This window comes from Bombina bombina, chromosome 1, assembly GCF_027579735.1.
Source record: "Bombina bombina isolate aBomBom1 chromosome 1, aBomBom1.pri, whole genome shotgun sequence".
NCBI classification, from domain to species: domain Eukaryota; kingdom Metazoa; phylum Chordata; class Amphibia; order Anura; family Bombinatoridae; genus Bombina; species Bombina bombina.
The window spans coordinates 1,347,133,768-1,347,157,343 of record NC_069499.1 but is presented as its reverse complement, the minus strand read 5'-3'; the positions used below and the strand labels follow the sequence as shown (position 1 = coordinate 1,347,157,343).

The following is a 23,576-nucleotide window of genomic DNA, read 5'->3' as shown; positions in this document are numbered from 1 at the left end:
GGCTGCGTTCGGCTCCAAAAAGGGAGCGTATAGCATATTTACCGCCACTGCAACTCTCAATACCAGCGGTGCTTACGGACGCGGCCAGCTTCAAAAACGTGCTCGTGCACGATTCCCCCATAGGAAACAATGGGGCCGTTTGAGCTGAAAAAAAACCTAACACCTGCAAAAAAGCAGCGTTCAGCTCCTAACGCAGCCCCATTGTTTCCTATGGGGAAACACTTCCTAAGTCTGCACCTAACACCCTAACATGTACCCCGAGTCTAAACACCCCTAACCTTACACTTATTAACCCCTAATCTGCCACCCCCGCTATCGCTGACCCCTGCATATTATTATTAACCCCTAATCTGCCGCTCCGTACACCGCTGCAACCTACATTATCCCTATGTACCCCTAATCTGCTGCCCCTAACACCGCCGACCCCTATATTATATTTATTAACCACTAATCTGCCAACCCCAACGTCGCCGCTACCTACCTACAATTATTAACCCCTAATCTGCCGACCGGACCTCGCCGCTACTCTAATAAATTTATTAACCCCTAATCTGCCTCACTAACCCTATAATACATAGTATTAACCCCTAATCTGCCCTCCCTAACATCACCGACACCTAACTTCAAGTATTAACCCCTAATCTGCCGACCGGACCTCACCGCTACTCTAATAAATTTATTAACCCCTAAAGCTAAGTCTAACCCTAACACTAACACCCCCCTAAGTTAAATATAATTATTATCTAACAAAATAAATTAACTCTTATTAAATAAATTAATCCTATTTAAAGCTAAATACTTACCTGTAAAATAAACCCTAATATAGCTACAATATAAATTATAATTATATTGTAGCTATTTTAGGATTAATATTTATTTTACAGGCAACTTTGTATTTATTTTAACCAGGTACAATAGCTATTAAATAGTTATTAACTATTTAATAGCTACCTAGTTAAAATAATTACAAAATTACCTGTAAAATAAATACTAACCTAAGTTACAATTAAACCTAACACTACACTATTAATAAATTAATTAAATAAAATACCTACAATTATCTACAATTAAACCTAACACTACACTATCAATAAATAAATTAAATACAAATAAATACACTAACTAAAGTACAAAAAATAAAAAAAGAACTAAGTTACAAAAAATAAAAAAAGAACTGTTACAAAAAATAAAAAAATATTTACAAACATTATAAAAATATTACAACAATTTTAAGCTAATTACACCTACTCTAAGCCCCCTAATAAAATAACAAAGCCCCCCAAAATAAAAAAAATGCCCTACCCTATTCTAAAATAAAAATAGAAAAGCTCTTTTACCTTACCAGCCCTTAAAAGGGCCTTTTGCGGGGCATGCCCCAAAGAATTCTGCTCTTTTGCCTGGAAAAAAAAACATACAATACCCCCCCAACATTACAACCCACCACCCACATACCCCTAATCTAACCCAAACCCCCCTTAAATAAACTTAATACTAAGCCCCTGAAGATCTTCCTACCTTGTGTTCACCACGCTGGGTATCACCGATCGGTCCAGAGGAGGCTCCGAAGTCTTCATCCAAGCCCAAGCGGGGGCTGAAGAGATCCATCATCGGGCTGAAGAGATCCATCATTGGGCTGAAGTCTTGATCCAAGCGGCGGCTGAAGAGGTCCATCATCGGGCTGAAGTCTTCTATCAAGCGGCATCTTCAATCTTCTTTCTTCCGGATCCATCTTCATCCCGCCGACGCGGAACCTCCATCCTGCCCGACGACTTCCCGACGAATGACGGTTCCTTTAAATGACGTCATCCAAGATGGCATCCCTCGAATTCCGATTGGCTGATAGGATTATATCAGCCAATCGGAATTAAGGTAGGAAAATTCTGATTGGCTGATGGAATCAGCCAATCAGATTCAAGTTCAATCCGATTGGCTGATCCAATCAGCCAATCAGATTGAGCTCGCATTCTATTGGCTGTTCCGATCAGCCAATAGAATGCAAGCTCAATCTGATTGAGAATTTTCCTACCTTAATTCCGATTGGCTGATAGAATCCTATCAGCCAATCGGAATTCGAGGGACGCCATCTTGGATGACGTCATTTAAAGGAACCGTCATTCGGCGAGTAGGCGTCGGTAGAAGAGGATGGATCCGCGTCGGCTGGAAGAAGATGGCTCCGCTCCGCTCCGGATGGATGAAGATTGAAGATGCAGCTTGATAGAAGACTTCAGCCCGATGATGGACCTCTTCAGCGCCCGCTTGGATCAAGACTTCAGCCCGATGATGGACCTCTTCAGCCCAATGATGGACTTCTTCAGCCCCCGATTGGTCTTGGATGAAGACTTCGGAGGCTCCTCTGGACGGATCGGTGATACCCAGCGTGAAGATAAGGTAGGGAGATCTTCAGGGGCTTAGTGTTAGGTTTATTTAAGGGGGGTTTGGGTTAGATTAGGGGTATGGGGGTGGTGGGTTGTAATGTTGGTGGGGGTATTGTATGTTTTTTTTTACAGGCAAAAGAGCTGAATTCTTTGGGGCATTCTTTGGGGCATGCCCCGCAAAAGGCCCTTTTAAGGGCTGGTAAGGTAAAAGAGCTTTTCTATTTGTATTTTAGAATAGGGTAGGCCATTTTTTATTTTGGGGGCTTTGTTATTTTATTAGGGGGCTTAGAGTAGGTGTAATTAGCTTAAAATTGTTATAATATTTTTATAATGTTTGTAAATTATTTTTTTATTTTTTGCACTTTTGTTAGTTTATTTAATTGTATTTATTTGTAGGTATTTTATTTAATTAATTTATTGATAGTATAGTGTTAGGTTTAATTGTAGATATTTGTAGATATTTTATTTAATTAATTTATTAATAGTGTAGTGTTAGGTTTAATTGTAACTTAGGTTAGGATTTATTTTACAGGTAATTTTGTAATTATTTTAACTAGGTAGCTATTAAATAGTTCTTAACTATTTAATAGCTATTGTACCTGGTTAAAATAATTACAAAGTTGCCTGTAAAATAAATATTAATCCTAAAATAGCTACAATATAATTATAATTTATATTGTAGCTATATTAGGGTTTATTTTACAGGTAAGTATTTAGCTTTAAATAGGAATAATTTATTTAATAAGAGTTAATTTATTTTGTTAGATAAAAATTATATTTAACTTAGGGGGGTGTTAGTGTTAGGGTTAGACTTAGCTTTAGGGGTTAATAAATTTAATAGTGTAGCGGTGAGGTCCGGTCGGCAGAATAGGGGTTAATACTTGAAGTTAGGTGTCGGTGATGTTAGGGAGGACAGATTAGGGGTTAATACTATTTATTATAGGGTTATTGGGGTGGGAGTGAGGCGGATTAGGGGTTAATAACTTTATTATAGTAGCGGTGAGGTCCGGTCGGCAGATTAGGGGTTAATAATTGTAGGTAGGTAGCGGCGACGTTGGGGGCGGCAGATTAGGGGTTAATAAATATTATGTAGGGTTCGGTGGTGTTAGGAGCAGCAGATTAGGGGTACATAGGGATAACGTAGGTTGCGGCGGTGTGTGGTCGGCAGATTAGGGATTGGGGGGCCTCGGTTTAGGGGTACATAGGTAGTTTATGGGTGTTAGTGTACTTTAGAGCACAGTAGTTAAGAGCTTTATGAACCGGCGTTAGCCCAGAAAGCTCTTAACTCCTGGCTTTTTCCTGCGGCTGGAGTCTTGTCGTTAGATTTTTAACGCTCACTTCAGCCAAGACTCTAAATACCGGCGTTAGAAATATCCCATTGAAAAGATAGGATACGCAAATGGCGTAGGGGGATCTGCGGTATGGAAAAGTCGTGGCTGCAAAGTGAGCGTTAGACCTTTACCTACACGACTCTAAATACCAGCGGTAGCCCAAAACCAGCGTTAGGAGCCTCTAACGCTGGTTTTGACGGCTAACGCCAAACTCTAAATCTAGGCGTATATGTACTGAAATACTGATGCAAAAAATAAATATATAAACCACAGTAATAAATACTATAAGTAAAACATCCCTAAGAGCAACAAATGGAATGTTTTAATAAATTACCTATTTAAGTATGCAATGAAGAACAGAGTTTAAGAATATGGCAAAAGGCAAATTAAACTTAAATGTGACTTAACAGACTAACAATGCCATTTAATGCCATTTAATACTATAGGCTTATGATTACAAAATAAAAAAAATACTGATTAGTATACATATTTTGCAATAAATAAATAACCATTGCATAAAGGGTAAGGAATAGAACTAGGCATCAATAAAAAAAATTGTTGTTGCATTCTCTGTTCATACCTAATGGGATTCTCGTTTTTAATTGGAGAATCCAATAGATTTCTTTTCTCTGGAGGATATTATATCTGTTTCCTCCCCTAGGGGACACAATAGCTACATCTATGATTTGGACAGAAAGATTAGCTATATTGGTGAAATGTTCACCATTAAAGTGATTGGCAATAGCTGACTCCTTGACATTATTTTTTGTGTCCCTAAGGTGTTCACTAAATCTTTTTCTGACCTCCCTAGAGGTTTGGCCCACGTATTGAAGCTGACACAGTTTACATGTAAGTAAGTAAATGGCAAAGGTAGTACCGCAATTAGCATAAAAATGAATGCTATAGTTATTTATTTATTGCAAAATATGTATACTAATCAGTATTTTTTTTATTTTGTAATCATAAGCCTATAGTATTAAATGGCATTAAATGGCATTGTTAGTCTGTTAAGTCACATTTAAGTTTAATTTGCCTTTTGCCATATTCTTAAGCTCTGTGCTTCATTGCATACTTAAATAAGTAATTTATTAAAACATTCCATTTGTTGCTCTTAGGGATGTTTTACTTATAGTATTTATTACTGTGGTTTATATATTTATTTTTCGCATCAGTATTTCAGTACATTAAGATTCTTAAGGGTTATATTAGCCTGTCATATAGTCCTGTTAGTTTATACATGTGTAATTCTTGTTTAAGTATTCAGTGACAACCAATCCCCTTAGTTTCTGTTTTTGAGTTACAGAATGATACTAGAGGGTTAATTTTAATTGGTTAGGGTATATATAGAACACCTTGTGCAATACATGTATTAGGTCTATGAGTAAGCGTCTGTAGGCGGCGCGAAATGCGTCAGACTTCTGCCACTGTCCACACCACCTTTGACTAGAAGGTCCATTGATGAACTGTTCAACTTGTTTCATGGATTTTATGGATTGGTATTTACCGTGTACTTTTTGAATAAATTGTGGACTTTTATTTGCATACAATCTGTGTGTGTAGTGCCTGCCATCTTTTCTATACTTCTATTGTACTACAGCAGTTTGGTTGCACTGCCACAGGCTACGGCACTCCAGGAGAGTTGGGTCATCACAGCTAAAGGTTCATTTCCGGGTTAACCGGATTGAGGCAGCTTGAGTGCTTGAGTCACTGGATCTACTTTCTCTCTGAAACATTGCACCATTTCGGCTCCGGACTCGCACGCTATACTACGGGTATTTGAGCTTGGCAACACAGGATCTTGGCACATATGTGAGTACCTTTCTTGTTGTTTTAAACGATTTGAAACTCGTCTTTAATTGCCAATTTGTTTCCTGCACATTTTTGCATAACGATAAGCATTGGACTGCTGCTCTTTTATTGCATCTAAGCAAATCACGTAATTTGAACACTACTTCTATGTATTAGCTGTTACCTTCCCTGTAACATTGCATCGTATGGGGTCTTAGTGTTTTTTTACATCTCTAAGTACCTATCGCATATACAGTCATGGCAGATGTGGACACAGGCTCTGCAGACATTATAACAGCAAGTATTTATCCCTCTGATTCAGCAATTAACACTGAATTGTTAAACCCTGATGCTTTCTTTAATATGGGCAACAGACAAGACTTTTTTGATCAAATTTTCTCCATGGAGGATATCAATATAGATAATTCGGACATGAAGAATTTATTCAAATCTTTGGAAAGTACCATGATCAATGATCTAAGATTAATGTGGCATGTAGTAGCCTTTAATAAATATATAGATTCACAAAGAACCCCCAGAGGGCTATGAATTAAGAAATACCCTTCATTCCAATTTAATAACATAGATGATACAGAAGATTGGAATGCAGCACTTTCCGAATGTTCTTTTAAATTGATTAAAATATTAATACATGTTAAAAACAACAAACGCACTACATTGAGTTCCACTATTACAAATCTCAAAGAGGATTTAAAACAATACACTACTTCTCCTAAATATGGGACTTAAGTGACAATATAGCTAAACAGGATAAGGATCAAGCTAAAAGAAAAGGAGATAAACTCCTTAGGGATAAAGAAGATTATGACACTGACAAGGTGTACAATTGGGCAGCCCTAAGAAAATTGCAGAGAGACAATAGGAATAAACATAAAAGACAACAAAGACAACATAAGAATAGGAATCAGTCCTCTGAGAATCAAGAAGATTCCTCCTTACAAGCTCCTAAATCTATATTAAAAAAGAAGAAAGATCATAATAAAAAAGTGTTTTTTAGCAGCTCAGAAGGGGACAACTCTGACACAGAAGCATCATTTATGGGAACATCATATGCTTCTACTGGTTCTTCCTCTACTTCTTCTGTCTCTTCCTTGCTTTCCCCTCCTTCTTCTGCTTTTTTGCAGGGCACACCAAGGGACAGATCAGAAGAGACACCTTTAGTAGTGAGACCAAAAACAAGACAGACCAAACTTCAAGAAAAAGAAGAAAGAGATGGAGGATACAAAGGACCAGCAAAGCAGAAAAAGAAAGGACATTAGTTGGTGATATCCATAATATACAAGGGGACTGCCTAAATGACAAACAGACTACTGAATTTAGCATCATTAATTTGTCTCATCACAACCTTACTAATGATGAAAGAAAAGTGCTTACTAAAGGTTTAGGCTTTGCTCCAACGTCCACTTTTTCTAGTTTTAATACTCTTCTTGACTTAAATAAATTCATACGAAAGTTAGCTCTTAAAAGTTTTTTTCTCTCTCACTAGAGACTCAGTGGAGTCTGACGCAGAGGAGGTTGTATATCATTTTACACTTACAACTCTGGATAGAACACATTTGCCTTTTAGTGAGGCTTGTTCTTTAGTGGAACTCACTGATCTCTAAAGTGGGGAGAGGAAAGAAACTTTACCAAATGAAGTTTTAAAACCTATTAAAACTAGGTCTGACTTCTACCCTGTACACTATAGAAGTCTACACATTAAGGCATACCAGAGAATGGTTCAGGAGGACATTTTGTGTCTGGAAAGGAACCTTGATGCCAATGCTGTCCCCCAAAATCTGAGTTATAAAGAGAGGATGGCTGTTCAGTCCCTTCAAAACAATAAGCATATTGTCATTCGAAACTCGGACAAGGGGGGCAGCATTGACATCCTTGATAAGGAATTTTATTTAAGTGAAGCTCATTCACAATTATCTGATTCTAAAGTTTATCAAAAACTCTCTGGAAATCCGGTTACAAATTACAGGGATCAACTTCTGAATTTGGTAACCGAAGGTATCCACTTAGGTGTCTTTAGAGAGACTGACATTGACAATTTGGTTCTTAGAAATCCTCCTACTCCTATTTTCTACCATGTCCCCAAGGTTCATAAGGACCTCACTTCTCCTCCTGGTAGGCCCATTGTCTCAGGAGTGGGGTCCTTATTTGAGCCCTTGGGGGCATGGTTAGATAGTATTCTGCAACCACTAGCGGTTAAACAACTGTCTTACCTTAAAGATAGTTCACATTTAATACACACTTTGCATACTATTGTCTGGGAACCAGACTATACTTGGCTAGTTATAGACATTACTTCGCTTTACACTTCAATACCCCAGCATCTTGGAATTGAAGCAATAGAATTTTTCCTAGACAGGGAACTAAGCATGGAATATAACACCAAAAAATACATAGGAGATGTCTTAAGATTCTTGTTGTCACATAATTATTTTATGTTCGAGGGAACCTATTACAGACACATTTGTCGGACAGCCATGGGGGCTAAATTTGCCCCGGCATTCGCAAATCTTTATGTCTCGTGGTGGGAGTTGACTTATATTTATAGCATACTAAACCCATGGTTAGAAGATATATTGCTATTTGTAAGGTACATAGATGATCTTCTGATCATCATTAAAAAACCAGTTGATACAAGTTTATTTAATAACTTTATTGGTTTCTTAGATAATAACTTTATGAATCTTAAATTTACTGGATCATTTGATCCATTAGAGGTCAAATATCTTGATTTAACCTTGCAAAGCAGTGGCGATAAAGTAATCACTAAAACTTACCGCAAGCCAATTGCAGGCAATACGATTTTGCACGCTGCTTCCCAGCACCCTAAACACCTTATAAATTCAGTCCCTAGAGGACAGTTCATAAGGTTAAAAAGAAATACTCAATCATCAGAGGTTTTTGAATCTCAATCAGTAGACCTGAAAAATAGACTGATAGCTAGAGGATATAATGTGTCTTCATTAGAGAAATGTAGAAATGAAATTAAAATGTATAATCCTCCGACTTAAAAACTAAAGACAGTTCTTTCAAGGAAGCTATTGTTTTCACTATAGAATACACTAGTCAATACATTCAAATAGCTAAAATACTGAAGAAACACCTTCACATACTAGAAGGAGATCCCACACTTGCTCCTATCATCCAACATTGCAAATTTGTGCCAAAAAACCAAGAACGTTTGCCAGTAGGCTCTCACCAAGTAATGTTTTAAGATCAGATACTACAGGATCACAGTGGCTTATTAAGCAAGGAAATTTTAAATGCTTAAGTAAAAATTGCCACATGTGTGCCTGTATTGGACCTGGCAGCTTCTTTACAAGTAATGTTACTAAAGAAAGGTATAATATTAATTTTTATGCTAATTGCGGTACTACCTTTGCCGTTTACATGTAAACTGTGTCAGCTTCAATACGTGGGCCAAACCTCTAGGGGGGTCAGAAAAAGATTTAGTGAACACCTTAGGGCCACAAAAAATTATGTCAAGGAGTCAGCTATTGCCAATCACTTTAATGTTGAACATTTCACCAATATAGCTAATCTTTCTGTCCAAATCATAGATGTAGCTATTGTGCCCCCTAGGGGAGGAAACAGATATAATATCCTCCAGGATTAGGTATGAATAGAGAATGCGACATCAATTTTTTTTATTGATGCCTAGTTCTATTCCTTACCCTTTATGCAATGGTTATTTATTTATTGCAAAATATGTATACTAATCAGTATTTTTTTTATTTTGTAATCATAAGCCTATAGTATTAAATGGCATTAAATGGCATTGTTAGTCTGTTAAATCACATTTAAATTTAATTTGCCTTTTGCCATATTCTTAAACTCTGTGCTTCATTGCATACTTAAATAATTAATTTATTAAAACATTCCATTTGTTGCTCTTAGGGATGTTTTACTTATAGTATTTATTACTGTGGTTTATATATTTATTTTTTGCATCAGTATTTCAGTACATTAAGATTCTTAAGGGTTATATTAGCCTGTCATATAGTCCTGTTAGTTTATACATGTGTAATTCTTGTTTAAGTATTCAGTGACAACCAATCCCCTTAGTTTCTGTTTTTGAGTTACAGAATGATACTAGAGGGTTAATTTTAATTGGTTAGGGTATATATAGAACACCTTGTGCAATACATGTATTAGGTCTATGAGTAAGCGCCTGTAGGGGGCGCAAAACGCGTCAGACATCCGCCACTATCCACACCATCTTTGACTGTAAGCTCCATTGATGAACTGTTCCACTTGTTTCATGGATTTTAAGGATTGGTATTTACCGTGTACTTTCTGAATAAATTGTGGACTTTTATTTGCATACAATCTGTGTGTGTAGTGCCTGCCATCTTTTCTATACTTCTATTGTACTACAGCAGTTTGGTTGCACTGCCACCGGCTACGGCACTCCAGGAGTTGGGTCATCACAGCTAAAGGTTCATTTCCGGGTTAACCGGATTGAGGCAGCTTGAGTGCTTGAGTCACTGGATCTACTTTCTCTCTCAAGTATTATTTTACTATAGCACTGTATCACAGTGGTATACTGTACCTGGAACCTTAGTGCACTGGTTTTCAAACCTGTCCTCAGGCCTTTCTAACAGTCCAGATTTTTAAGATATCTAAACTAGAGCACAGGTGAAACAATCAACTGATTAGTAAACATGATTATTTTACCTGCTCTCCCCCAAGGTATTCCTGAAAATCTGTCTTGTTACCAGTCCTGTATCACAGGTTGAAAAAGAAGGCCATTCAGGACTATGATTAGATTTTTATTACCATATTGCTGAGTAATGCTGATTATATAAAACTTTTAATTTGGTTATGTTTATGACTATTTACTGATTTATAAGAGTACAATGTGCTTAATCATAATCATGCCTGGGTGATTTATCATCGTTTGCCAAGCTCAGTTATATTATTGAGAGAAGATAATTTAGTTTTCAAGCAGCATTTGTCTTGTATTTTTTTATTGCTGGCAGAATTGTAAAATGAATCTCTTTCATAAGCCAAAGTTACAACAAAAATGATGTGCTGGACCTGGTCACATGCTTCTGACTACTAGCCATACAGTGATGACTAAATAATAGACAATGTTTGATTGTATGTTTTTGGGTTTAAATATTTTTATTATTTTTTCCAAAATTAACAAAGCAAAAATAACAGTTACAGAATGCACATAGGTTATACAGTATCATTCATATTTTGATTATATGAATAGTCATTCTAGTGAATGTAATAAGTGTAAGTATATGACTATACTTGAGGTGGGAGTGGGTCAGTAAAGAGATGTAGCTGGGGGGGGAGAAGAAATTGGGGTGTCAGATTTTGGGCTGGTTTGCTTTATACAAACATTTTGGATTAAATTGTTTTCTGTTCCCATATAAATATGATGTCTAAAATAAAGTCTGATTTACCCTGAAAGGTATAATGGAGTTTTTCCAAAGAGAGAACATGATCTACTTCTTGTAGCCACATATGCAGCAACTCTCTCTCAGATACCTGCAGTGTAACCTAGGTTCCAAAATAGTGGCACCCATATTTAGAGGGAGGTGCATGACGTGTTTAAAATGTACCATTTAAAAAAAAAAAAAAAGCTGCTGTAGAAAGGCTTTAAAGTTGGTAGGAGTGGGTTGTTAGAAGAAAAACGGCACTGAAAAGTGCCTTTACATTGCAGTCTACTGGAACTGCGTGTTGCCATAGACCGCAATGTAAATATATATGTAGTCATGACCAAACATATTGGCACCTCTGCATTTCTGTCAGATAATGCACCACTTCATCCAGAAAATTGTTGCAATTACAAATGTTTAGGCATTCTCATGTTTATTTCTTGGCACCCTCAATTTAATATTTGGTAGCACACCCCTTTGAAAAAAATAACTGAAATCAATCGCTTCCTGTAACAGTCAATTAGTTTCTTACACCTCTCTTCTGGAATTTCGGACCACTCTTCTTCCGCCAACTGCTCCAGATCTCTCAGATTGGAAGGGCTCCTTTTCCTACCTGCTGTTTTGAGATCTCTCCAAAGGTGCTCTATGGGATTGAGATCTGCACTCATTGCTGGCCAGTTCAGTACTCTCCAGTGCTTTGTCTTCAACCATTTCTGGGTGCTTTATGATGTGTGCTTTGGGTCATTGCCCTGCTGTAAGACCCATGACCTCTGACAGAGACCCAACTTTCTGACACTGGACCCTACATTGCACCACATAATTATTTCATAGTCTTCAGATTTCATAATGCAAAGCAACCCCAAAACATCAGAGAACCTCCACCATGTTTGACTGTAGGGACAGTATTCTTTTCTTTAAAAGCCTCATTTCTTTTTCTGAAAATAGTAGAATGATGGGCTTTACCAAAAAGCTGTAATTTAGTTTTGTCTGTCCACTGCACATTCTCCCAAAAGGATTTTGGCTTCCTCAGGTATGGAAGGTAATATGACTTTGTTATGTTTCTGTGTCATCAATGGGGTCCTCCTGGGTCTCCTACCAAAGCATCCCTTTTCATTCAGATGGTGACATATAGGCCTCTATTTATCATAGTCTGGCGGACCTGATCCCACAGTGCGGATCAGGTCCGCCAAACCTCGCTGAATACGGCGAGCAATACGCTCACCGTATTCAGCATTGCACCAGCAGCTCACAAGAGCTGCTGGTGCAACGCCGCTCCCTGCAGACTCGCGGCCAATGGGCCGCCAGCAGGGGGGTGTCAAACAACCCAATCGTACTCGATCAGGGTTGATTTCCTGCGATGTCTGTCCGCCTGCTCAGAGCAGGCGGACAGGTTATGGAGCAGCGGTCTTTGTGACCGCTGCTTCATAACTACTGAAACACGGGGCATCAAGCTCCATTCGGAGCTTGATAGATAGGCCCCATAGTGCGAGCTGACACATCTGTACCCTGTGCCTGAAAGTCAGCTTAAATTTGTATGGAAGTTGATCGAAGTTCTTTATCCAACATTTGAACAATCCTTTGTTGCAATCTTTGATCAATTTTTCTCTTTTAGATACCGTGCCATGGGCTGTAAACTTCTTATTAATGTTGCGCACAGTGGACACAGGAACATTAAGATCTCAGGAGATGGACTTGTAACCTTGAGATTGTCCATGCTTTTCCACAATTTTTGTTCTCAAATCCTCAAATTCTTTCCTGCTCTTTATCCTCTCCATGCTCAATCTGGCACACAGAGACACACAACAGAAAGGTTGAGTCCATTTTTCACCATTTTAACTGGTTGCCGGTATGATTTTTATATTGTCAGCACCTGTTAATTAATACAGGTGAGTTTAATTACAAATTACAGGAGCATCACAAACTTGGAATGCAATTATTTCATACAATTTTGAGAAGGTGCTAATAATTTTGTCCAGTACATTTTTGGCGCTTTGCGTGGTATGTGTCAGATTTGACTTTTCTTTTCTCCACTTTTTTGTCTCATATCAATACAAGCAAAAGAAATAAACACGAGAATGCCTCAACATTTGTTATTGCAACAATTTTCTAGGCAAAGTGATGAATTATCTGACAGAAATGCAGGGGTGTCAATATTTTTAGTCATGACTGTATATGATTATATACATATATATTTATTTGTTAATATGTGTATATACACATATTAATACCTAAATATATATGTGTAAAAAAATACAGTCCTTACAGTCAAACATGGTGGAGGTTCACTAATGTTTTGGGGTTGCTTTGCTGCTTCAGGCACTGGATATCTTGTCTGTGTGCATAGCATTATGAAATCTGAAGACTACCAAAGAATTATGTGGTGCAATGTAGGGCCCAGTGTCAGAAAGTTGGGTCTCCGTCAGATGTCATGTGTCTTACAGCAGGACAATGACCCAAAGCACACACCAAAAAGCACCCAGAAATTGTTGAAGATAAAGCTCTGGAGAGTACTGAACTGGCCAGCAATGAGTGCAGATCTTAATCCCATAGATCACCTTTGGAGAGATCTCAAAACAGCATCTAGGAAAAGGAACCCTTCCAATTTTATAGACCCGGAGCAGTTGGCAAAAGAAGAGTGGTCCAAAATTCCAGTAGAGAGGTGTAAGAAACTCATTGATGGTTACAGGAAGTGATTGATTTCAGTTATTTTTTCAAAGGGGGTGTGCTACCAAATATTAAATTGAGGGTGCCAATAATTTTGTCCAGTGCGGATCAGGTCCGCCAGACCTCGCTGAATATGGCGAGCAATACGCTCGACGTATTCAGCATTGCACCAGCAGCTCACAAGAGCTGCTGGTGCAACGCCGCCCCCTGCTCAGAGCAGGTGGACAGGTTATGGAGCAGCGGTCTTTGTGACCGCTGCTTCATAACTGCTGAAACACGGGGCATCAAGCTCCATTCGGAGCTTGATAGATAGGCCCCATAGAGTGAGCTGACACATCTGTACCCTGTGCCTGAAAGTCAGCTTAAATTTGTATGGAAGTTGATCAAAGTTCTTTATCCACCATTTGAACAATCCTTTGTTGCAATCTTTGATCAATTTTTCTCTTTTAGATACAGTGCCATGGGCTGTAAACTTCTTATTAATGTTGCGCACAGTGGACACAGGAACATTAAGATCTCAGGAGATGGACTTGTAACCTTGAGATTGTCCATGCATTTCCACAATTTTTGTTCTCAAATCCTCAAATTCTTTCCTGCTCTTTATCCTCTCCATGCTCAATCTGGCACACAGAGACACACAACAGAAAGGTTGAGTCAATTTTTCACCATTTTAACTGGTTGCCGGTGTGATTTTTATATTGTCAGCACCTGTTAATTAATACAGGTGAGTTTAATTACAAATTACAGAAGCATCACAAACTTGGAATGCAATTATTTCATACAATTTTGAGAAGGTGCTAATAATTTTGTCCAGTACATTTTTGGCGCTTTGCGTGGTATGTGTCAGATTTGACTTTTCTTTTCTCCACTTTTTTGTCTCATATCAATACAAGCAAAAGAAATAAACACGAGAATGCCTCAACATTTGTTATTGCAACAATTTTCTAGGCAAAGTGATGAATTATCTGACAGAAATGCAGGGGTGTCAATATTTTTAGTCATGACTGTATATGATTATATACATATATATTTATTTGTTAATATGTGTATATACACATATTAATACCTAAATATATATGTGTAAAAAAATACAGTCCTTACAGTCAAACATGGTGGAGGTTCACTAATGTTTTGGGGTTGCTTTGCTGCTTCAGGCACTGGATGTCTTGTCTGTGTGCATAGCATTATGAAATCTGAAGACTACCAAAGAATTATGTGGTGCAATGTAGGGCCCAGTGTCAGAAAGTTGGATCTCCGTCAGAGGTCATGTGTCTTACAGCAGGACAATGACCCAAAGCACAGATCAAAAAGCACCCAGAAATTGTTGAAGACAAAGCTCTGGAGAGTACTGACCTGGCCAGCAATGAGTGCAGATCTTAATCCCATAGATCACCTTTGGAGAGATCTCAAAACAGCATCTAGGAAAAGGAACCCTTCCAATTGTATAGACCCGGAGCAGTTGGCAAAAGAAGAGTGGTCCAAAATTCCAGTAGAGAGGTGTAAGAAACTCATTGATGGTTACAGGAAGCGATTGATTTCAGTTATTTTTTCAAAGGGGGTGTGCTACCAAATATTAAATTGAGGGTGCCAATAATTTTGTCCAGTCCATTTTTGGAGTTTTGTGTGGCATGTGTCAGATTTGGCTTTTTTTACTCCACTTTTTTTGTGTCATACCAATAAGAACAAAAGAAATAAACATGAGAATGCCTAAACATTTGTAATTGCAACACTTTTCTGGGCAAAGTGATGCATTATCTGACAGAAATGCAGGGGTGTCAATATTTTTGCCCATGACTGTATATGATTATATACATATATATTTATTTGTTAACAGAATCACAAAATTTCTGTGGCTTATTTATATGATTTTGATCATATTGGAGCCAACTTTTCTTGATATTTTTGGTCAGTAGTGGTTTACGTCTTGGAGTTCTGGAATGGAAACCTTCTGCACCTTACTGTGCAAACTGAAACCTCAGTGCCTGTTGCCACCAAGTCTTGCTGCAGGTCTTTTGCAGTCACTCAAGGGTTTTCCTCAGCCTGCCTTTTCAGAAATCTGGTTGCAGCCATTGATAGCTTCTTTTTTCTGCCCAGTCAAAGTAGTGTAACCACTGTTCCTTTAACTTTGAACTTGCAAACTATGCTTCCAACAATGTCTCTAGGAACATTCAGTGCCTTTGCTATCTTTTTGTATCCTGTTCCTTGTTTGTGAAGGATGAGGATCTCTTCTCTTAACTTTTTGGACCATTCTTTTGACATATTTCTAACATTCAGTCAAACATGACACTCAACAAACCCCTAGACAGTTCAGGTATTTAATGTATTCTAGCTCAATCACACCTGGTGCACCTAATGAGGCCCTTGATTAGTTGCATCAGGTGTGCTTGAGAAAACACCTGTTTTGCATATTTGTGCTGTTTTGAGTGATTCTATTCAGGGAATTGGATCATTTTGAGACTGCAGAATTCATTAAACATGGCATTTTCAGTTGAATTTGGGGAAACCACTTGAAGCATTCATTGTGTTGAGCTATTTCAATAGCTTTTGTTCATTGCAAACAGCTGAAAGTCTACATTTTGACAATAAACCTGATTTGCAATTGGGGTTGAATCATTGTGATTACAACTGTATTTGTGTGTGAGTGTTAGATACGGTTGTGACTACTTATCAATGCGGGAGGGTGGTGCATGTGGGTAACTGATATTTTCTAGTACTTCCTGGTTTTATTTTTTAAATTCCCCTTTTGTAGCCATTTCTCTACCTCTTTAAACTACAGCAATGGACATGGAAACAAATTGTAAATTTATGACTGCTTAATGATTGGCTGTGACTTGCAAGGTTTATATAAACACATATTTAGAGCATTTCATTATTGTGCTATTGCTTGCATGTAACACATTAGAGCATGAGACTAGGGTTGCCAAACTGTCCAGTAAAATCTTTGCAAACATACTGGACAGTTAAATGTCCCCTAAGTGTCAGCTACATTTTAAAGTCTTCCTATGTCCCTATGCATCATAACTATGGCCCAGAAAGAAACAATATTGCCCATGTATTATTACGTGTTACTGTCAAGTCAAGTAAGGTAAAACAAAAAAAACAAAAAACAAAAAAGACTTTCTTATCTTACAAAACCACTATATGTGTGTTGGCTGTAGCCACTAGGGTAACATTTTGCTTTGTGTGTGTGTGCTACTGGCAGATAAAAACACTTATGTTTTACTGTTTTATAGTTGTTGGTTGTTGGTAGTCAAAGAGGTGAATTATTGATTTGTTCGTTACTGGCATCTAAGAGTATAAAATCACTGCTCAGTTGTACACAAATGTATATTGTGATGTCAAGGGTGGGGCCTAATCTTAAGCTTGAGGGAGGGGCCCTTGTGTACCTCACCCACCACCTGTGCAAAGTCACCTACAGGTCATCTAGTATTTTTTTGTGGAGGACAACTGGCAACCCTATGTGAGGCTGAAGTACATTCTATGGAATTCAGAAATCTGTTCCTTCTATACAATGTACTGTGATTGCAAGATATGTGAAGGGGCTTATTTATCTGTTGGCCACAGCAGAGGAGATAAGATAATCAACCCTCAAGAGGGCTCTATCCCTACACTAAAAAAAAAAGACAACTGAAATGCTCTTAAAATAATGAGTTATTTTATTATTGCAATTGAATGTCACTTTACAGGATTTCCATACAAGAGCTTCAATGAGTCACTAAGCACCAGCTATTGCTCAGCCCAAGCTGTAAAGTACATAAAATCTGGCCTGAGGACATTAGTTGGGAAACACTGAGATACACACAAAGGCCACAATTCTTATTTTCTTTAAAGGGACAGTTCGCCCCAAAAAATTATCCCCTTTAAATTGTTCCCAATGATCCATTTTACCTACTGGAGTGTATTTAATTGTTTACAAGTAGCTCCTTTACCCATATTTTGGCATTTGAAATAGCTGATTTAGCCTGTGGTATCCCCACCTATAGTAAAAGTTTGTATACTGGAGTCTCAGCTATTGAATAGACTTAGTTAACACAGCCAGCAGAAGAAATGACACTCTCAGTGGGGTGCAGTATAGTTAAGTAATACAATGATAATTTTCCATTGTTCTGTCTAAGTATTGAGCTTTGGTTTACCAGACAAATATAAGATAAGAAAACAAGTTTGTGTACACAAAATGATAACATAATGAGATATGATATTACCTGAAACTCGACCTATTGTAATAGGATGTGTTTTAAAATCACACAACCAGCAAATTCATATACACAAATAAACCTGAAAATGCAATTTCTCCTACATTTTATACTCTGCAGCTGGTATAACAGGTAATTGAAAATACATATAATAAAAAAACAATTTGACAGTGTACTGTCCCTTTAATTCCTTATGATTACATATAAGTGTTAGAAGAATTCAGCCTTATCTTTGACACAACTTAGAATAGATGTAAATAGCAGCACTTAGCTGCCTGCACCTAGACGGAATGCAACAATATCTGAATTTAATTCATCTTAGCTTCAACTAGTATCTAGCTGCTATCTTATTGAAATGTTGGTGCTAAAATGGTGCCAATTAACATATGTGAAATAAACATGTTGTCAATTCAGTAACACTTTACATGTCATCTGGTTAGAGTTACATTTATGATTAGGGCTAAGGTCATGAATTGTAGTTATATGAATTAAAGAATATTCTGCAGTCCTGGGTACATGATTATAGTGGCAGATATAAAGTTACAATACACATAATGTATGTGGCTGACAATACAAAGGATGGAGAGGGATTCTGCTTTAAATGGCATTCAATCTAAAGGTGTGAATCGGTTAGAAGGTATACAGGTTGTTTGAGCTTGTAAAATGGTTTGTAGTTGATGCAACAGTAAGAAGAGGCAGCTGTAAATTTCTATTGGTGAGTAGGGATGGGCGAATGTTTTGCAACATTCAAAGAATTAAACAAATTTTAACACATTTGTTTGTTCGTTTCGAATTTTGAATGTTTGTACAACATTCTAACATTTCTTTAATGTAATAGTATTTCTAATGCTATATTTAAATGGGTTATTATATTCAAATGTTAGTAATTTGAATATTGCATAATTTGAATTGAATTTTACAATATTCAAATTAGATACATTTGAATCAATATATATGTAATAGTATTTCTAATGCTCTCTTTAAATCTAATATTCAAATTCTGCATTATTTGAATTAGAAAATTTGAATCAATAAATTTGTGATAGTATTTCTAATGATCTGTAAAAATGAACTGTAAAATTCAATTAAAATTATGCAATATTCGAAAGAGAAAATTTTGAATCAATATATTTGTATCTAATATGTATCAATTTACTATATTCCCTACCACTTGAACTATTCAACTTCTGAATAGTATTTGTTAAATTGAATGTTACATTCGAAATTTTTATTGTGGATATTCAATCGAAAATGAAAGTAACATTCCCAAACCGCAAATAACATTCAATTACCAAATTTTAACAGATTTTCATTCTTATCAACATTCGATTCTCCATAAAGAATGTCCACAAGACTATTCGTTCTAACAAGCGAATTGCACTTTCACCACATTCGCCCATCCCTATTGGTGAAGAAGGTAAGGTGGTAAAAAGTCTGAAGATGTGAGTTTGAAGTTTTGAAACATGAGGAAATCTCACAGTGGGAGCTAGAAAGTTCCACAGTGTAGATGCAGCACAACAGAAGTTTTGAATATGGAAGAAAGAGGACGTAATGATGAATTGTGGTTTGGGAGTTGAGTGTGGGAATATTGATGTGTGAGAGATGGTAGGTTAAAGTAATATGAAAGTCAACATTAAGTTCTCATGATTCATTGCATGCAAAAAAAGACCTTTCCATTTACTTCAACTATTAAATTTACTTCCATTTCTTGGTATCCTTTGTTGAAAATCATACCAGGTGGGCTCAGGAGCAGCAATGCACTAATAAGAGCTGATGATTAGTGGCTACACACATATGCCTCTTGTCATTGGCTCGCCAGATGTGTTCAGCTAGATCCCAGTAGTGCATTACTGTGATGGAGCTGACTTTAACTATATGTTTAGCCTTCTGCAGAAGTTAAAACAATTAGAACATTTTCTTTGTGCCTTTGTATGTCTCTTAAAGGGTAAGTACTTTGCCTTAAAGGCTAATCACTATCTTTAAATGTCAATGGGCTAATAAATGTCCGTTTTATTTAAAAATGTTAACTTGATGGCTTGACTATTTCATAATTTGCCATATTTGGGAAGTGGCAACCCCAAAAATAACACGCATAGTTCATCCCTAGATAAAGATGTGTGTGCACTCAACATTACAGTATTTACTCAGCAGCTAATGTACACAGTAAACGTCATGGAACCTGTGATAACTCTTAACAGAAACATTTTGGTATACATCTTTTAATGCTTCTATGCAAATCTGAAGTGCACTACAAGCTGGATGCCAAAGGGGGCACGCAATGATTGGATGAAGCCAGAATCGCCATCGAAGACCAAAATCAAGCAATAGATGAGGGTGGGGGATGTTAATGGTAATTATTTTAAGAAGGAAGCTTCTTTAAATATTTGAATGAAAGTGCCCCTGTTTTTATGAATAATTTTATATACTGTGGATTACATTGCAAAAGTTTACAATCACTTTAAAGGGCTATGAAACCCAAAATTTTTCTTCTGTGATTCAGATAGAGCATACTATTTAAAAAAAGTTTACTTCTATTATCAATGTACTTCTAAATTAGAAGTTAAATGTTTTCAACAAATATTTAGGGTTTATCCCTTGACTGCCAAAGAGACCTGCAGAGCATTGTGCAACAATGTGCTACTGGCTTCCCTAGCAGCCCACGGGTTTCAGAAGTTTGCAGCAACATTTTAAACAAGAGACTTTACAATGGGGCTGCTATGTAACCCTGAGCTTTCCTGTAGAACTTTACTCATTCAGCATTTTCACTATGACTCTTCAGCGTGGGCAAAAACACTTTAATTTCTATACATTGAATGAAATTCATTTCAAGATAACTAACCTTAACTTCTGTACATTGGAGGCGATGCCACATAACCTGTAGATACCATCTACGATCCCATGCTCTTCCACAAACTCTGTGCAGCTTTTCAAAACCTGAGGAACTGATTTTAAAAATAGTAATCTTAGCCTGGTGCCAAATGAAACATCATTATCTCAAAAATCCAAATGCCACAAACACACATTCTAATAATTTGATATTGACATCTAGTTGAAGGGATGAATAATTAATACTTAAAAAGTCATATTGCTATATTTACATCTCAAAAGTTATCACGATATTTTAAAGGGATATGAAATCCCAAAAAATATTTTGTGTTTCCAATTTTCCAATTTACTTCTATTATCAAATTTGCTTCATTCCCATGATATTCTTTTTTGAAGAGATACCTAGGTAGCTGTCTGGAGCACTACGTGGCAGGAAATGCTGCTGTCTAGTCCTATTGCAAATGGATAACTTTCTTGCAAAACTGCTGCCATATAGTGCTCCAGACGTGTGCACTCTCCTGAGCTTACGTCTCTGCTTTTCAAAAAAAAGATACCAACAAAACAAAGAAATATTGATAATAGAAGTAAATTAGAAAGTTATTTAAAACTGCACACTCTGTCATAAAACAAAATGTTGGGTTTCATATCCCTTTAAATACATTCTCCCTTTATTACTTGGTGGAGCTTTATAATTTGTGATTTAAAGGGCCATGATACCCAAATGTTGAAACGCTTGAAAGTGATGCAGCATAGCTGTAATAAGCTGACTAGAAAATATCACCTGAACATCTCTATGTAAAAAACTAACGGTTAGATTACGAGTCTTGCGTTAGCCTTAAAAAGCAACGTTGAGAGGTCCCAACGCTGCTTTTTAACGCTCGCTGGTATTACGAGTCTTGAAATGACAGGCTCACCGCTCACTTTTTTGGCCAGACTAGAAAATACTGCAAATACACTTACGTCAATTGCGTATCCTATTTTTTCAATGGGACTTGCATAGCGCCGGTATTACCAGTCTTCCAAAAAGTGAGCGGTAGACCCTCTCCTGTCAAGCATGGTACCGCATTTAAAAGTCAGTAGTTAAGAGTTTTATGGTCTAACGCCGTAGTATAAAACTCTTAACTAAAGTGCTAAAAAGTAAACTAACACCCATAAATTACCTATTAACCCCTAAACCGAGGCCCCCCCCCCACATCACAAACACTATAATAAATATTTTAACCCCTAATCTGCCGAACCGGACATCGCTGCCACTATAATAAATATATTAACCCCTAAACCGCCGCACTCCCGCCTTGCAAACATTTGTTAAATTTTATTAACCCCTAATCTTCCGTCCCTAACATCGCCGCCACCTACCGACATTTATTAACCCCTAATCTGCCGCCCCCAACGTCACTGCCACTATATTAAAGTTCTTAACCCCTAAACCTAAGTCTAACCCTAACCCCCCTAACTTAAATATAATTTAAATAAATCTAAATAAAATTACTACAATTAACTAAATTATTCCTATTTAAAACTAAATACTTACCTATAAAATAAACCCTAAAATAGCTACAATATAACTAATAGTTACATTGTAGCTAGCTTAGGATTTATTTTTATTTTACAGGCAAGTTTGTATTTATTTTAACTAGGTAGAATAGTTATTAAATAGTTATTAACGATTTAATAACTTCCTAGTTAAAATAAAGACAAATTTACCTGTAAATAAAACCTAACCTAAGTTACAATAATACCTAACACTACACTGCAATTAAATTAATTCCATAAATTAACTACAATTAAATACAATTAAATAAAAGTATCTAAAGTATGGAAAAAAACACTAAATTACAGAAAATAATAAAATAATTACAAGTTTTTTAAACTAATTACACCTAATCTAATCCCCTTTATAAAATAAAAAAGCCCCCCCAAATAATAAAAAGCCCTACCCTATACTAAATTACAAATAGCCCTTAAAAGGGCCTTTTGCGGGGCATTGCCCCAAAGTAATCAGCTCTTTTACCTGTAAAAAGAAGTACAATACCCCCCAACATTAAAACCCACCACCCACACACCCAACCCTACTTTAAAACCCACCCAATCCCCCCTTAATAAAACCTAACACTAACCCCTTGAAGATCACCCTGCCTTGAGAAGTCTTCACCCAACCGGGCCAAAGTCCTCAACGAAGCCGGGCGAAGTAGTCCTCCAGACGGGCAGAAGGCTTCATCCAAGCCGGGAAGAAGAGGTCCTCCAGACAGGCAGACGTCTTCATCCAGACGGCATATTCTATCTTCATCCATCCGGCGCAGAGCGGGTCCATCTTAAAGACATCCGACGCGGAGCATCCTTCCTGGTCGACGACTACCCGAGGAATGAAGGTTCCTTTAAGTGACGTCATCCAAGAATTCTATCAGCCAATCGGAATTAAGGTAGAAAAAATCCTATTGGCTGATGCAATCAACCAATAGGATTGAAGTTCAATCCTATCTGCTGATCCAATCAGCCAATAGGATTGAGCTTGCATTCTATTGGCTGTTCTAATCAGCCAATAGAATGTGAGCTCAATCCTATTGGCTGATTGCATCAGCCAATAGGATTTTTCCTACCTTAATTCCGATTGGCTGATAGAATTCTATCAGCCAATCGGAATTGAAGGGATGCTATCTTGGATGACGTCACTTATAGGAACCTTCATTCGTTGGGTAATCGTCGGCCAGGAAGGATGCTCTGCGTCAGATGTCTTGAAGATGGACCTGCTCTGCGCCGGATGGATGAAGATAGGAGATGCCGTTTGAGATGAAGACTTCTGCCAGTCTGGAGGACCTCTTCTTCCCGGCTTGGATGAAGACTTCTGCCCGTCTGGAGGACCACTTCGCCCGGCTTTGTTAAGGACTTCGGCCCGGTTGGGTGAAGACTTCTCAAGGTAGGGTGATCTTCAAGGGGTTAGTGTTAGGTTTTATTAAGGGGGTATTGGGTAGGTTTTAGAGTAGAGTT

General features: G+C 37.4%; 1 protein-coding gene across 1 annotated transcript in view; it reads right to left on the bottom strand.

Moving 5' to 3' along the window:
- The window catches only part of ARHGAP30 (Rho GTPase activating protein 30), a 209,171-nt gene that overhangs the window by 161,354 nt on the left and 24,241 nt on the right, over positions 1 to 23,576 (bottom strand). Inside the window, exon 2 of the mRNA XM_053703002.1 lies at positions 20,602 to 20,704. Coding sequence (XP_053558977.1) covers positions 20,602 to 20,704 — 103 coding nt within the window. The remainder of the gene's footprint in view (positions 1 to 20,601; positions 20,705 to 23,576) is intronic.